Raw genomic sequence first — 17,329 nt, forward strand, 5'->3', positions numbered from 1 at the left:
TAAGAACTAAAAGAGAAACAGTTAGAGGAAAGGTTGAGAGATTTGACTACGTAGTAATTTTACATTTGTCCAAGACAGAAGAAAATACCATAAAAAGATCATAATTAGGCAGTGTGCATTTATTAAGTGAATGAATTTTGTGTTAAGCCCAGGATCACCTCCTTACTCCCCCTAGTTCGTTGGTGTTCAAAAATGGGCTTTGTGGCTATGTCATCCCTCATCATTTCCACTTTATACTTGTGTTACTCATTTTAGTGCATTCTTTTTCTAGCAAGTAACTAGAAAAAGCATCTGTCTTAAATCCCATCTTTGTTTTCTGGTTTCTACTAATGTCCCTTAATCCCAGTTCTTGGTTGTTTGTCAGACATCATCGACATAACAGACAGACATAAAAGTCCTTATGCAGTGTTTGGTGCATAGTAGGTGCTCAAGAAATATTTTCCTTTCTACTTAATGTGGGTCAGGTTTGTTCTTATGAATGTGAGCAAAAGGTGCTTTTTTTGGGCTTTTTTTTTTTTTTTAAGAAAATAAAAACAACCTTTGTTGTTTCTTGCTCAGAGATGCCAGCCTTAGAGTAAATTCCAAATAGGGTACTTGGAGAGTTAATAAAAGCACAGCAGGCCCCTCTCTCTGTCTCTTTCTAAAGAGCTAGCTTTCTTCATTGTTCTCTTTGGGGTTTAATGAGCAGGTCTGTATTCAGCAGCTCCGTGTTCAGCATGAGGGACTGCTGGCCAACTAGAACCATCACCAGGCAGTCAGCTGCTGGGCCCTCCTTCCTCCTCTGAGGAGCACCCATGCATCCCTGGTGAAAGAAGAGAGCAGGAGTCTCCTGCAGATTCACCTAGTCTGGATCTTTCGGCTCTTAGTGCATACAGGGGAAAGCCATAAACACAGAGCTAGCAAGAGCAGTCAGTCCTTTAGAAGACAGTGCTCCTTCCCCTTCCTTTTGTTCCTCCCCTCTTGGATCTCATCTCCCTCTCACCTCCCCTTCCCTGTTTGCCTCCAGCCTTCTCTAACACATGCCACTGAGTGGATGATGCAGGCTGGGAGCTATTAACCTAGTTTCTTTCAAAGAGACTCAAAGTCACCATAATAAAATACTGGATTTCATGTAGTGTCGTCTTCCACAGAACTTGAATGATTTTCACGAGTATCTTTATTTCAATTTGTGAAAAACCCCCTTGCAGAAGACAGGGACTGATGGTAGTAGCAGACAAGTTGTAAGAAGATGGAGGGCTTTGCTGCCCCCTGAAAGCATGCATGAGCAGAATAAGTTGTGGTTGTGTCTAGTGGAGATGGAGAGAGAAAGCTAGTGCAGTGGGACGGGGGAGCAGAGTAGCAGTTGAGGGCTACTTTGTGAGTGTTGACTCCAAGGGCAAGAGGAAGGTGCAGTCCTTTAGGGGCCTAACATCATCGGAGCTGTCTTTGTGGGAAATATGTTTTGAACTGTTTTGAGCCTGCTGAATCCCATCAGCATGAGCAAAGATTCAGAGTCCAGCATAAGTAGATTCATGGGCACATGCACGGCTAGGACCCTAGGTGTGCCGGTGATAACAGCCACTGTTTGAGAAAGTATAACTAGGTCATGAGAAGGCAGAGTTGAGTGTATATATGCATGTGTGTGGGGGGCATGGAGCTGGGATGTAGGGATACATCTCAAATCTTCATCCGAGTGTAAGGTGACAAGGGACTGGGTTTGGAGGATCCAAAGTAAGGGTGACACCAACCAGTGGGATTTCTTTGTAAGAACACATGCTAAGACTTGGTGATGTATTAAAGATGGAAGAGCTCCCCCAAATCTTGTGTTTGGGGAGACTAAAACTGAAGGGATGAAATGGGAGAAGAATTTGAGGAAAGAATGATGATGACATGGAAACATTTTCAAGGAAGGTGAAGATAAAAGCCTGAAACAGAAGTAAAGTGTCTCCTTTCTCCAGAGCAACCCTTGGAGGCACAGAAGGGTTAAGAAGCCCTCCACTCTCATTACGAGTCACTCACTAGGACTCCGCCACCTTCAGGGGTGCTACAAGGGTATGGAAGCCACCTGGGTGGGTTTTACATCTGAGAGTATCCGTGATAAAGAGAAAAAGTTTTAAAATTATATTTGAAATTATATTTTCTGAAGGTGTTTATTTAAGAGATTACCATTGGCATTCTCTTTTAAAAAGACTTAGACCGGGGTGGGGTGCCTGGCTCTCTCTGTCAGAGAGCATCTGACTCTTGATCTTGGAGTTGTGAGTTTGAGCCCCAAGTTGGGTGTAGAGATTACTTAGATAAATTTAAAAACTTAAAGAAAATAGTAAGACTTACACTCAGGGCACCTGGCTGGCTCAGTCAGAAGAGCATGTGACCCTTGATCTTGGGGTTGTAAATTTGAGCCCCATATTGGCTATAGAGATTACTTAAAAATAAAATCTTTTTCTATTTTAAAATTTATTTATTTTAGAGAGGGAGAGCATGCAGGTGTGGGGAGGGGCAGAATTAGAGAAACTCAGACACTCCTCACTGAGCCAGATGCCTAATGGGGCTGGATCCCACAACCCTGAGTTCATTACGTGAGCTGAAATCAGTAGGGGGACACTTAACCAACTGAGCCACCCAGGTGCCCCCAAAAATAAAATCTTTTTTTTTTTTTTTAGTTTTTTATTTATTTGACAGACAGAGATCACAAGTAGGCAGAGCAGCAGGCAGAGAGAGAAGGGGGACGCAGGCTCCCTGCTGAGCTGAGAGCCCGATGCGATGCGGGCTTGATCTCAGGACCCTGAGGTCATGACCTGAGCTGAGGGTAGAGGCTTAACCCACTGAGCCTCCCAGGTGCCAAAAATAAAATCTTAAAAAAATAAATTAAAAACTTAGACTCGTAAATAAACAAAGGGAGAGCATACATCTAGATCTACTTTATGCAGAGTGGCAGCCGCTAGGCGCATTTGGCTCCTGAGTGCTTGATAAGTGGCTAGTTGAAATTGAGATTCTCTGTAAGTATAAAATACACTCTGATTTTGAAGACCTGTTAGGAATAAAAGAATGTAAATGTAAAATATCTCATAGTTTTTTTTTAACTGATTATATGCTGCAGTGATAATATTTTGGATGTATTGGATTAAATAAAAACATAAAAAATGTATTGTTAAAGTCCAGTTTCACCTGTTATGTGAAATGTGGCTACTGGAACATGAGTGGGTGGGGAGGGTGGGCGCCTGGGTGGCTCATTTGGTTAAGCCTCTGTCTTTAGTTCAGGTCATGATCTCAGGGTCCTGGGATTGAGTCCCCAGTCTGGGCTTCCTGTTCTGATGGGAGTCTGCTTCTCCCTCTGCCCCTCTCCACTGCTCGTCCTTTCTCTCTGAAATGAGTAAAACCTTACAAAAAACTGACATGAGCTGATTGCATGATATTTCTGTTGCACAGCAGTGAACTAGGTTTACCAGACATACACTTACTAGTCCTAGTCACCTTATGAAGTTCTTTGTTTAATTGTCAGGATTAAAATGCATTCATGCTGGAGCATTTACCAATGATACGTTTGAGATGAAGTTGTTAGGAACTGGAATTTTTTTTTTTTAATATTTTATTCATGTATTTGAGAAACAAAGACCACAGGTGGGCAGAGAGGCAGGCAGAGAGAGAGGAAGGAAGCAGGCTCCCCGCTGAGCAGAGAGCCCAATGCGATGCGAGGCTTGATTCCAGGACCGTGGGATCATGACCTGAGCTGAAGGCAGAGGCTTTAACCCACTGAGCCACCCAGGTGCCCAGGAACTGGAATTTTTAGTTTACCTTTGTGAATTCAATTACTGACTGCTACTGTGTTTTTCTTTCTCAAATTATTATTTAAATTCTAGTAAGTTACAGTGTAATATAGAATTTAGTTATATATAACACCCAAAGCTCATCACAGGCGCGCTTCTTAATGCCCATCACCCTCTAGCCCATCTCCCACTGCCCTTGTCAACCTCAGTCTCTTATGGTTTGCTCCCCATCCACCCTTTTTACCCTCTCTTTTGTTTTTTCTTTTCCAAAATCAGTAGTTACAACATAGTTAATTTCTGGATGGCTATTTTCAATTAATTTTTTTTTTAAACGGGAAACGGCACTGTTTTGGAAATAGTTGACCTCAGTACTTCAGGAACTATTTTACAAAACAAACTTCTCTCAAAATTCCTGAATCATTCATCCTGGCTGCTCACACCAGGGGGTGTGTTGCCTCAACAGTTTGGAGCCGCTTTTCTGATGCAAAGAGTATAGGTTAGGGCTCAAGTCTTGAAAATTTTGAATAATAATGTCAACCTTCCCAGCACTGGGGACTTTCTGAAAATTTTGAATAATAATGTCAACCTTCCCAGCACTGGGGACTTTCTCCAGTCCAGGGAAGGGAACACTTAGCTCCTAGTCAGGGAATGTGAAGAGGTCCAGGCGATGGGGCTGGGCTGGGTAGCTGATCAGCTCCGGCAGAGGCTCCTCAGAGAAGGAGGGCAGGACACCTGGCTTCTGTGCCAAAGAGGACAGCAGGCCCTCAGGGCAGTGTGTTCTCTCACTGTTGGCTTTTTTGATGGCAAGGGACAAGTATTCAAAAATGGTTGTGTGAGGGGCGCCTGGGTGGCTTAGTGCGTTAAAGCCTCTGCCTTCGACTCAGGTCATGATCCCAGGGTCCTGGGATCGAGCCCCACATCGGGCTCCCTGCTTGGCGGGAAACCTGCTTCTCCCTCTCTCTCTCTCTGCCTGCCTAGAGAGGCAGGTGATCTCTGTCTGTCAAATAAATAAATAAAATCTTAAAAAAAAAAAAAAAAGGTTGTGTGAATGCTGCTGGAGGGGTATGGTATAATAGTACATTTTCAGGTCTTCCCTGTTCAATTGCATTCACCCTCTCTCCCTTTTTGCGTCCCGAAGACTTTATTTAGGAGACGGACTTTTTAGGTTGACTGATGTCATCTGTAGCCAACAGACTTCTGTCACTAAACGCATTTTCTTCCTGTGCTTTACAGATCATTAAAAAGCTGATAGAAAGAAAACAAGCCCAGATTCGAAAAGTATACCCTGGACTTTCATGTTTTAAAGATGGAGTTCGGCAGATTCCGATAGAAAGCATTCCCGGAATTAGTATGTATAGATCTTCTTTTAAAAGCAAAATCTTTCGGGTTTGCCATGCAATGTGTTTGAAACGGTTGCCAAAGTGCAGTGATTTGGAAAGCTTTTTGCCTTGCCTGTCTCCATTCTTGGTGTTTGTAGTCTTAAGGGAGCAGATGCTTTTTCCCTTTGTCTTTTCTCTACTGAGTGCAAACAAATTAAGGAGAACTTAGATGACTCCTTCTTATAGCTGTTCATTTCCATTATTTACTGAAAGATGGCTGTGGATAGCATGGGGAAATTCTCCTTTTACGAATGGGGGAATTGAGTCTCAGAATGGTGAAGTTCTTTGATCGCAAATAGCATGTGGCCAGTAACCGTCAGAATTAGCAGCAGTGGGATGCTGGTCTGCGGATTTGTTGCTGTGTGCACCCTTGCTCATGCTCTCATGACTGCAGCCTGCCCAGGTGTGTGCTTGGCCAAATTTGTCTCCAAATTTCTAGAAAAGATTATTGGGAAACATATAATTTGTTTCAAGTTCCCTATTTTAGAGTAGTTTTCCCAAGGGTTCTTATCTGTGCGCGTTAGAGATGAATTGTCGTGGGTGAAAACTTGCAAAATAGCTGTTTTGTAGATCAAAAGCTATTGAATGGCCACACTTGCATTGAGTTCAAATCCAGGATCTTGTAGCATATTGAAGATTTAATACACAGCACAAAATCAGACAAACCACAGTTCTCCAGAAAAAACTAAGACCTTATTCTGGCAAGATACATTCCTTCAGTACAGTAGCTACCCTATAGCAGATCTGACTTTTACTTCTAGACCTAGAAATTTCACTTCCCTACATTCCCCCTGCTAATGGCATAATAGCTATCACATTGCTGAATGCCCGCTTGTGCCAGCATTCTTCTGGTTTTTTGGGTTTTTTTTTTACATACATCAGCTAATCTCAGAAGGGATAATATCACCTAATTTTTAGAGTTCTGTTTTATAGATTGATAAATTATAGAGGCAAAAGGTTAAGTAACTTATCTCAGATAAGTTAGCTTTTAAGGAGAGAGCAAGAAATCAAACCCTTGAGGCTGTAGTTTCTTTCTGCTGCACTAAACCATCTTGTATTACAAGCAGGGTCTTTGCCAAATAAAATAGAGGCCAGGATAAGGTTTGTTCTAACCTAAAATAACAGCTTAGCTCTTTTACATGGTGATTAGCAAAATATGTGATTTAGAGTTTAAAATATACACGTGCCCCAAGTACCAGACATACTTATTTTTTATGTTTTCCTCTGAAAAGTTGGGAGTTCCTTCTTTAAAAAACACCAACAGAAAGAGGTGTTGGCTGTCTTGGAAATGTTTCATGCTGTTAGCTATAGAAGGAAGTAATTAATTGCAGTTGATTTCTGTCTCTTCCCAGAAGTAGACTTTTATTGAGGCATGCTTGTAATTTATTTCATTTTTGTTAAGTATTACTTTTGTTACTCTCTTGACCAAAAGCAGTTCTCATTCAGTGTTTAATTTTGTTGACATATAGGAGAGACAGGCTGGAAGCCGAGTGGAAAAGAGAAAAGGTAAGTAGGATGGGTGAGAGGACATTAATGGAAGTGATTTTTCTCTCCTTCCAGAAACTTAGAGGAAGCAGGCAAACTGCTTATAATCACCCATTACAGCACTTGCTGCTTTTCAGTGTTCATAAAAAATTCTGGGATGGCTCCCATTTTAGGTTTTGGTCAAAATAAGCAGAATAGGAATCCCCTGGCAAGGGGGCAAAAAACTAATCATGGTTCTCTGCTGTTCACTCTTTTCCTTTCAAGTAAAGAGCCCAAAGACCCTGACCAGCTTTACAGCACGCTCAAGAGCATCCTGCAGCAGGTGAAGGTGAGTGTCGTCTTTTCATTCACCTCATGCAGATATTTTGAAATGATTTCCCACATGGAATTTCCATATTAGATACCTTACTTTTTTCTTTACTCAAGAGCCATCAAAGCGCTTGGCCCTTCATGGAACCTGTGAAGAGAACAGAAGCTCCGGGATATTATGAAGTTATAAGGTTCCCCATGGGTAATGCCATTAACATTTTCTAAGTATAGATTTAACTCTCTCTGGATGGTGGTGTGGGGGACACGTGGTTGCTGAGGTTGATTTGTACTCTTCTGTTGTAGGGTAGGGTGTATGTGATGGGCGGTGGGGTTCCCTGCACCTGGGCCACTGATAACAGAGCAGAGTGATAAAGGACAGGTGGGTGGCCCAGTCTCGTCAGACATGCCCGCAGCTTTTACAGCCGCCTGCCGCCAGCACTGGATGCAGAGAACCCAGGTGGGGAACTGCACCCAGCCCTAGATGCGAAAGCTGGCTGTTCGGACATAACCTGGTTTATATTCTACCTGTTTGGTTGCACATGGAGAACTTCAGGCTGTCCTCTTGATATATTTTGAGGCTTTTGATAATTTTTGAAAGCAATGCAAAAGAAGCTGGAGTAAGGCTGCTTGCCTGCTACGCTAGCAGAGGGAGAAATCCTAGTAACTCAGTTCTCCATTTTCTACGCTCTTGATGGATACTATTAGTGTCACTATTTATATTCCCGTTAAAAGCTTTGTTCCACATCCAATGCCAGACAAACACAAAATGCTTTAGAAATGTAGAATTGTGGAATTTGCTGCTGTGCCTGCACCATGCTAAAATGATTAATTGAGCCAATTGAGAATCCAATTAAGCTAATTTGGCATTGTGTAGATGACAGACAACTAGCTGAACTGTTTTCAGTCAGTTGTGTGGCCATTGTTTCGGAGACAGCCTGTGTCTTCTGTCCCTTTTCTACCTGCAAACTGTTTCTGGTACTAAGAAGTTATTAAAATACGAAAGGAAGAATGAAAGGGCTCTATTAGCTCCCTGATAAAAGAGTTATTTGTAGGTGTTTTCTGTAGCATTAATTTTCACATGAATTTTCAATATAGTCATTGTAATGATTTTGGTAGTCTCCTTAACATGTACCTACATCCATATGCTTTTCTTTCTCTTTTCTCTCTGCCTTGCTTCTCTGTATCTTAGTTATGAAAACTGAAGTGTAAGGGTTGAGTGAGTCTAGAATTCTGAATGGAAGAGTGTTTGGGGAATCAGTATTTTCTTCTTTTCTTTTTTTTTTTAATTCTTTTTTAAAGGTCTTATTTTTAAGTAGTCTCCATACTCAACATGTGGCTCAGACTCACAGCCCTGAGATCAAGGGTCCCATGCCCCATTGCCTGAGCTGGTCACATGCACCTCAGTGTTTTCCATCCTGTAAAAAATATGTTAAAATCCTGTATTTTTTTTTTTTAAGATTTTATTTATTTATTTGACAGAGATACAACGAGAGAGGAAACACAAGCAGGGGGAGTGGGAGAAGGAAAAGCAGGCTTCCCGCTGAGCAGGGATCCCATTGTGGGCCTCAGTCCCAGGACCCTGGGATCATGAGCTGAGCCCTGTTAAAATCCTTTATGCCCATTTCCAAATTTAACTGACCTTTGCATCCTCATCACCTGGACCATCTCAACTCCCTTGATGAAACACTCATGGGAGGTTGTATAAGGTTGGGGGAGAATAATCATCTTTCAGCCCTGCTCATGTACTCTCGGAAGACCTGCAATGGTAGGTCTAGAAGGTCTCCTCTGTCATAGCCTATGCTCGGCCTGCTTTCTGGAAATGTTTTGCTTGGTCCAGCCTGAGAAGGGTATGAGCCTCTCCAGTTGGGTACCACCTGCGTGCATAACTGACTGCTCATGAGTGGAATATTGGCCCTGTTGAGCAAGCCCAGTGGTAGACTGAGGTGTGTTCTAGAAAAAGTTACAACAGTGAGTGGTGCTTTTTAGGGGAACAGTAATATTTTTCTTAGGGTGCCTTTAGGTGCTGAGTGAAAGGTATAGTCTTATCCTTAAGATGGTCATGCTTTTAGGGCAAGAATGACAAATCTGTAATTTACTTTCCCCCATTATTGCCTTCTCAGCTTTTTCTAAAAATGTTTCTTTTCTTTCTTTTGTGCTCTCAGAAACTCTTTTTCTTCCATGTGAATGAGGTCCAGCCTGTATCGTTTAGGGAATCTCGTTCAGAACATCGTCTAAGTAGTCTGGCCCAAGCATGTCTTCTTACCATGTGTGGATTGCTGGGCAGGCTTTTCCTATTTACTCAGAACTCCCCAGTTGGTGAGAGGGATGAAAATGGAATAATTTAATGATTTTTTCCATATGTGATATCACATATGGATAAGGTGATATACTTAATCACCTTCTTTACCTGCTGAGCAGGGAGCCTATATGGGGTTCAATCTCAGGACCTTGGGATCATGACCCAAGCCAAAGGTAGACATTTAACCAACTGAGCCACCCAGGCACCTGAAAGATGTTATTTATAACTTTAGAGTAGAAATACAGAAAGGAAGTAACACAGAATTGATTTTAATTATTCTGAAAGATCCAAATACTCCTATGACTCTCATTTTGTTTCTGCTGTAGCTTAGGCTCTCTCCATCTCTTCTTACCCCCTTTCCTCCAAATAATAGTTTGAAAGCTTTTGGATAAACTTCTTTGTGCCATGTTTCATTCCCCCCACCCCCTTTTAGTTACACAACTCTGCCTTCTAAAACATAAACACTATATTGAGCAGCATACCTTAAGTGGCAGGCATTAGGTGGTAAGGTAGATACCCAACTCTACCTCGAGAGGCACAGTTAATTTCATTGCTCTTCTTTCATTTACTGAGAGGACATCTTCATCTGCTCAGTCCCACTCGGGTGAGACATCTAGTGGGGTATTTGCTGAGCCTTTATAAAGTATCTTAATACTTGCCAATTTTTCTCTCCTTCTGAACTGTTTTAGTTAGAGAAGAAAGAAAATTGAAAGTTGAACTCTCAGATACAATGACATACCACTAACCAAGAGAAGCTTTAGTCAAAGGAAATAGGCAAAAGTACCTATTTCCCATTTTTTTCTTTGGTGTTTTGTGGTAGATTTAAGATTTTGACACAAATGAATTCTCCCCATTTTTGGATGTTGCACATAAATTTATATATCTTACTAGCTGATGATCCCAGTGTATTCAGTTATAAGTTTCTTTCCTTCTGGAAAATTTGATAATATAGTGGGAATTTGGGCATTGGTAGAGCTATTTTATTTTTTAAACAATTTTGACTTTCTTTTCCATGTACAGTTAATACAATTTTTAATGACAGAACCAGACTTAAAGACAGCTAGGGGACCTATAAGTAGACAAATGTTAGCATCTTCTTTTTTTTTGTATAAGATATTCTTTTCTTTTCTTTTCTTTTAAGATTTATTGATTTATTTGAGAGAGAGTGAGTGAGTGGACGTGCTAGCCAGGGGAGGAGCAAGAGGAGCACAGGGAGAGGGAGAAGGAGAGAAACAGACTCCCCACTGAGCGCGAAGCCTGCTGTGGGGCTCTATCCCAGGACCCTGAAGTCATGACCTGAGCCAAAACCAAGAGGCAGCTGCTTAACCAACTGAGCCACCTAGGTGCCCCTATTTATTTGAGAGAGAAATAGGTGCCCCTATTTATAGAGAGAGGGAGAGTGCATACCTGTGGGGGTAGGGGCACCGGGAAAGGGAGAGAGAATCTCAGGCAGGCTCCGTGCTCAGGGCAGAGCCTGACACAGGACTCAGTTCCCACGACCCTGAGATCTTGACCTGATCTGGAATCAAAAGTCAGGCACTTAACTGGCTGAGCCATCCAGGCATACGGAAATGTTAACGTCTTCTAATCTGCATGGAATTTTGTAAATCAGTTCTAAGAGTGAGGAGTAAACAAGCCCCATGGTATTCTTACAAGTTCATTTTTTAAAATTATTTATTTATTTATTTATTTTTAAAGGATTTTATTATGTATTTGACACACAGAGAAAGAGAGCGGTCACAAGCAGGGGGAGTGGGGTGGGGGGAGGGAGAAGCAGGCTCCCTGCTCAGCAGGGAACCTGATGCAGGGCTCCATCCAGGACCCTGAGATGGTGACCCAAGCCAAAGCGGACGCCCAGCTGACGGAGCCACCCAGGCGCCCCTATTCTTACAAGTTTAAATAAAGTACTGTTTTCATTTGTAAAATAATATAATTTAAAGCAAGTGAATATATTAGGAAAATATTATTTTTACATTAATGATTCAAAGCTTACTTGCTTTAGAAAAGAAATTACTATTTGTGTTTTGTTTTGTTATTTTACTGCCTGTGATTCATATTTCATGGATGGAACATGAAACTAAATTCATTTGAACCACTTTATGTGCAAGGATACTGGTGTATCTGTAGATTTATTTATGATCAGTTTTTCTACTTTAGTTCTGTTTCTGCAGCTCCAAAACAACTATGAGTTTAATGAAACAAACTCAATCTTATTGTTTGGATTTAAGTAATGAAATGATTCAGACAAACGTTCCACCTGCTCTACTCCGGGTAGAGAGAGCCTCTTCTGTATAATTCTGGATGAATAGCTAACAGTACTTAGTTTATCGTACATATCACTGCTAATCTACTTAGCTTCCTTGTGCTGAATAGGGGATTGGGCCAGATGACTAATAATGGTCCTTTCAACGCAAAAATGCTGTGATTTTATACAAGAAGCTCTCACAACAGAAACAACATAAAATTTGAGAACTGTTTTCCGTGATCCTAAGAATGTCTCTTAAGCTAAGGGCATTGGGATGGTAAAAATGTAGCCACGCTGATGACATAGATTTCTCTCCCTGTCTCCTTTTTTGTCAGCTACTGTTTGAAAGGAGTCAAAGATTGCTAATATTTTTTTTTCCTGTGCAGATCTGAAAACCATGAGCGAACGCCTCAAGAATAGGTACTACGTGTCTAAGAAATTATTCATGGCAGACTTACAGCGAGTCTTTACCAATTGCAAAGAGTACAACCCCCCTGAGAGTGAATACTACAAATGTGCCAATATCCTGGAGAAATTCTTCTTCAGTAAAATTAAGGAAGCTGGATTAATTGACAAGTGATTTTTCCCCCCTTCTGCTTCTTAGAAACTCATCAAGCAGTGTGCCTAAAGCAAGGTGGTTTAGTTTTATAAAGAATTGGACATAATGTATTGAAGATACTTACTTGTAAATGTAATAATTAGCACTTTTGAAAAACAAACAAAAAAAACCTCCTTTTAGCTTTTTCAGATATGTATTTAAATTGAAGTCATAGAACATTTTTATTTTATGGAATAGATTTTAAGCTATTTACTACTATTGTAAATTTTCTATGGCATGTCCATTAGCTGAATATTCAATAATAGATGATCAGGGGTTTCCTCAAAACCTGTGTATGAGGAAATTGCACATAGTACCAAGATTTGGGGGAAAGCAGAAACTTTTCAGACCATGAATGTTTCCATTTTTTTCTAATGGAATGTGAGAGTTTATTTTTATTTTATTCTGAAGGACTTTAAGGAAGGGATACGTGATAAAAAGCCCGTAAAAGGTGAAATATGTGATGTTTGAAGTCTCATTGTAGACTTTTTATATATATTTTTTAAAAACACTCATCTAGATGAGGTGCTTTGAGCAGTTCTGAAAAATGCAGTTCCAGAAAAGCAACTGCTTTGATTCCTAAGGAAGAAATTCTAAATAATGCACACTTTTTTATAAGCATCTGGATTTTTGATAATTCTATCTACCTACAATAAACTCGTGAGCACATAACTACTATTTTAATAATTATTTTCTCTACACAGATGTGGACTATTATATTTGACTTCGCTTATGCAGGCCATAAGTTCCAAAAGGCAATCTGATGCACAGAGGCATACATTTAAAAACACTTGAGACTGAATCAATGTGCTTTAATAAGGAACGATGCATCATCTACATATGTATCAAATTTGGTGAATCCTTGTTCTAACAAATAAGGATTTTATTCCCTTTTCTATGATGTACGCAACCCCACTGATAATGTATTATATGAACATTTTTCCTTTTGCATCTCCAGATTATATTCATTGTCTGAGGTGAATTAAATCACCAAGATTTGCTGTCAGTATTTTAACACCTACATTGGAAGACAGACCCAGGGTAGTATCCCACTAAAATCCATCATACAACCTTATTAACCTGTCTTGGGATTCCAGCTTAGTGCTTGGAAATATTTCCTGATTAACACTACATAGAAAAGTGGGACATCTGCCATCCCAACTCTGGGAGAACCAACTAATATCAAACAAATGAAGGCCGTTTTGATGGTCTTTGACACTAATTTTTATGATACAAATTTATAAACTGATTTTTGTAAAGGACTAGGTTTTAAAAGTATATTTAACTTGATATTTTCTATCAGCATAAATGAGTTAAAATGATCATGTAATAGTTGTCAAAAACAGTTGCCAGAGATAATCTGCATGAAGGAAAAAAACCTGCAAATGGCTGTTTGCCAGTGGGAAGTATGGTTTTTAATATGTAAGAGATATTCAGAATGCTCACACCGAAAAATGCCTCAACTTTTATAAGTATAAGAAACCACCTTGAGTGGCATCTAGATTTCTAGTGAAGAATGATGATACAGTTTGGATTAAGTATCTTGGACTGGTTTTAAACAGTGCTTTGTCCTGAATCTGCCAAAGCATCTGTCCAGCTTGGTATCCTGTGAAAGTTGTTATTTTCTGGGTAGACATTGTTATAGAGTATTGTCTTTAAAATCAGATTGTCTCTTCTATATTGAAAGCATTTTTATGTTTTCTAATTTAAAAATTAATATTTTCTTATAGATATTGTGCAATAAAGCTGAAGTAGGATGTGTGGTTTTTGCAAATGCTTTAACAGCGGATAAAATTTTACATTTGTAAAATTAATATATTGTACTGGTACAACATAGTTTTAAATTATATTTTAAAAAGCTCTCAATTTGGTATTGTGTTTTTTTCTTCTAGCCTATTATATTTAACAGGGCAAGTGTTTGATCTGGTTGATGACCATCGACTATATCCATAATTCTTAGATTTTAGGCATTTTGTTGAAGATGGTTAACATTGTGGCATTTGTTGGAAGTTTCATAAAAATTCACAGCCCACCAGTGAGGGAATTTCAAGAGGAGAGATGCTCGAGTGTGTCTGTGTCTTTTGAGTGGTCCACTGCATCTTGCCCACTGTCACTCATTAAACAAAGAAAAGTCCTACGGAAAGAAGAGTGTTACTCTTTTAGAAATTAGATGTTTTTTCCCCAGTTTTTCTACTCTGCATCGGTGAAATAGATGAAGAGACAGATAAAAATACAGCTGATTCTTACACATCTCCTCCTGAGCTTCTCATGTTCCTCAGAATGGTGACTGCAGGAAAGAATACTGTGTCCTCTCTGGGGTATGAGAGAACCCACCAAAGAATACTTTTTCTTTCTGAATCCTGAACCAACTGAGAAGTCAAAAGAATAAGGCATCTGATGGCCAGAATATCTTTATTAGTAATAAAATGGATATTGGAGAATGTGGCTTCTATATCTCTGGAACATGGGCTAATACTGAACAACATGACTGGCTTGCCAGCAGCTTGGCACCACTGCCAGCTTCCCCTCTAAGGGCAGGGCCTTTACCACTGAGCTCAGGGCATGGCCAACAGCAGTGCTGCTCTCTGGAGGCAGGCCAGCTCTGAAGAGGTCCAGGTGAGCGAGCAGCCACACAGTGCAGTCCTGAGCCTTCCGGTAACTCATCAGTTAGAGGGAGGAGTGAATAAGGGCAGAGAGATGCCAGGGGGCATCTTCTTTCAGCATCCTTCTGCTGAAATGTAAACATCTGGATTGGAGAAGTCTCCTTCCCACTCCATCCCATATATCTGTATCAAGAATCACTACAAAGTTGTTTTTTTTAATACATGTGAAAGCTGGTTGTATTCATTAGAATAGTGAAAAGACTGAGGTTTCATACTACCTGGAAGTAAAATTTAAAATTATGAAACCTAAGATCGAAACAAGATCAGACTGAGGCACTATGGACAGATTAATAATGTGTCACCTCTTTTAGCTGACAGTCTTCAGACCGACCCTCACTGTTTTAAGAGATGTAAAACCTGTACAGGACAGGGTTGTTGGAGGCAGCCTGTGGCTTTTTCCATAGTGTTCTGCGCCGGTCTGCTCCAGCACTCATTAAGGAGTGTTCTCCTCTTAGCAAAGTAGAAATGATATGGTGAAGTCAGAGCTTCAGCAAAGTAAACAGAAGATGCTGAGAGGAGGTGAGGGAACACCCGTAAGTATCATGAAAAGTTTTTTAATGTAATTTATGTAGGATTACGACTTGGTTTCTTTATGGGAGCACCTTTCTTTTTTTGTGGAACAGAGAGACAAAGATGGAGATTCTCTCTGGGTTTATTAAAAGCAATATATTTCAACAAGTCAGAGAAAAACGAAGAAAACAAAAGTCAGTGTTCTTACTCCCTCTTGTTATTGGGAGGTGCAACACAGCCTTGACAGAATTAGTTTAAAAAGATGAGAAACTACACGACTAGTGTGTGTGTGTGTGTGTGTGTGTGTGAGATTTTCTCAGCCGAACTGAAGGTTATCAGTTTAAATTTGTGTATGTTTAAAAAAGTTCTTTAAGAAAAATCCCTTTGAGAATTTGCTGGAAGGTAGGAACCTTCTCAAAGTCATGCACATGTTCATGCATAGGTATTTCTACCTACCACTTTACTTGGTCCTTGGACCCTTTCTAAAATTCACTGGTCTCTATTCTTTGCTCTCTGTTAACCACCCATTTCCTACAGTGAAGAGATGGGTATCCTGTTTATGCTTGAAAATATATAAGAACAGAAAAAAATCTGTGTTATTGGACAATAAGGCAGCCCAGCAACAGAATAGGCAAAGGGTTATAAGAAAGTGCTTGAGTTTGGTTAGTGTTGGTTGTTTTATTAAAGAGTTGAATAGAATACAGACACGGTTTATACAAACCTTGTGACCAAGTTCTAATTCAAATCTTTCTTTTCCCCATACAGTTACTAATTCAGTGTGCCAGCGCTGCTTCTACTCCTTAACACACTCACACTTGTACAGTCATAGCTTGTTTTTTGAAAAACTCAACATCCCCTCCTGTATTATTTAACATTTAAAAAATTGAAGTATAATTAATAAATACGCAATACAACACAATATCCTACAAAGCACGTATAATAAAATACACAGGTCTTGGGTGTAAGGAAAAAGAAGTATCTATCAATCCTACACAAACTCAGAACTAAGAGATGTGGGAAGACTTCTGAAATCATTTTATGAGGGCTAGTATTGTTTACCCTGATACCGAAGCCAGAAAAACAATTCTAAGGAAACTATACACTAACACAACCCTCAAAAACACGGATACAAAAGATCTTTAACAAAATACTAGCAAATGGAATTCAGCAATATATAAAAATTATAAGAGATCATGACCAAGTGGGGTGTATCTGATTAAGTCAAGGTTGATTTAACATGTACTTCATTAATGTAATTATACGAACAGCATAAAGGAGAAAAAAAATGTTCATCTCAATAGACAAAGCATTGGACAAAGTTCAACACCCACTCATAATTTAATAGAAAAACTAGCAAAGAATAAGAGAAAACTCCTCAATATGATACAGGTTATTAATAAAAACTTAAGCCAACATCACAGTAATGCTGAAAAACCAAATGCTTCCAAGGTTGAGATAAGAAAAAGTGCTCTCATCACTTTTATTCAACATTATAGCAGAGGTTCTAGTGAGTGCAGTAAGGCAAGAAAGGGCATACAAGTCAGAAGAGAACTCTTTATTTGTAGACAATAAGGTCATGTACATTAAAAAAATTCTAAAGAATCTACAAAAGATCTAGTGAGTGAATTCAGCAATATCCATACATGAAAATCAGTTGCATTTCCATAAACTAGCAGCCAACAAGTGAACATGAATTTTAAAAATACATTTACAATTAAGTCAACAATATGAAATGCTTAGGATCAAGTAATAAAATGTGAGCAAAAATTAGACCAACAAGACTTCTCAACAGCAAAATTAAGACCATAAGAAAATGAAATTTGGGGGAAGTAACTGTCAAAGTACATCAAGAGTGAGGGAAAAATTAAATTCATTTCTAGAGAAAAGAATTTGACCCTCATCAAAATGACTTATAAAAGATATGCTTCAGAAACTTGGACTTTGGAAATATAAATTAAGCCATTAGAGGATAGCCATTTAATAAAAGTAGAAATAGACACAACTCCAGCAATCCAGTGGTAAGAAAAAAGGGCAGAGTAGATAGCATAAAAATATTTGATAGAAATAAATCAAATTTAGGAGTTATCAAAATAAATGT

General features: G+C 39.6%; 1 protein-coding gene across 6 annotated transcripts in view; it reads left to right on the forward strand.

Annotated features, from left to right (window-relative positions):
* KAT2B (lysine acetyltransferase 2B) overlaps positions 1-13,924 on the forward strand; it is a gene marked incomplete at its 5' end in the record, with an annotated part of 100,552 nt that extends 86,628 nt beyond the window's left edge. For 4 of the 6 annotated variants that reach the window (XM_080806002.1, XM_080806004.1, XM_080806003.1 and 1 more), the window contains 5 exons: positions 4,977-5,091; positions 6,592-6,628; positions 6,872-6,935; positions 7,034-7,118; positions 11,847-13,924. In XM_080806002.1, the coding sequence (XP_080662128.1) occupies positions 4,977-5,091; positions 6,592-6,628; positions 6,872-6,935; positions 7,034-7,118; positions 11,847-12,040 (495 nt within the window). In that variant the 3' untranslated portion in view covers positions 12,041-13,924. The remainder of the gene's footprint in view (positions 1-4,976; positions 5,092-6,591; positions 6,629-6,871; positions 6,936-7,033; positions 7,119-11,846) is intronic. The other 2 variants (XM_080806006.1, XM_080806007.1) reach the window with 1 other exon arrangement.
* Between the last annotated feature and the right edge of the window lie 3,405 nt (positions 13,925-17,329).

Source organism: Martes martes, assembly GCF_963455335.1.
Source record: "Martes martes genome assembly, chromosome: 1".
NCBI lineage: Eukaryota > Metazoa > Chordata > Mammalia > Carnivora > Mustelidae > Martes > Martes martes.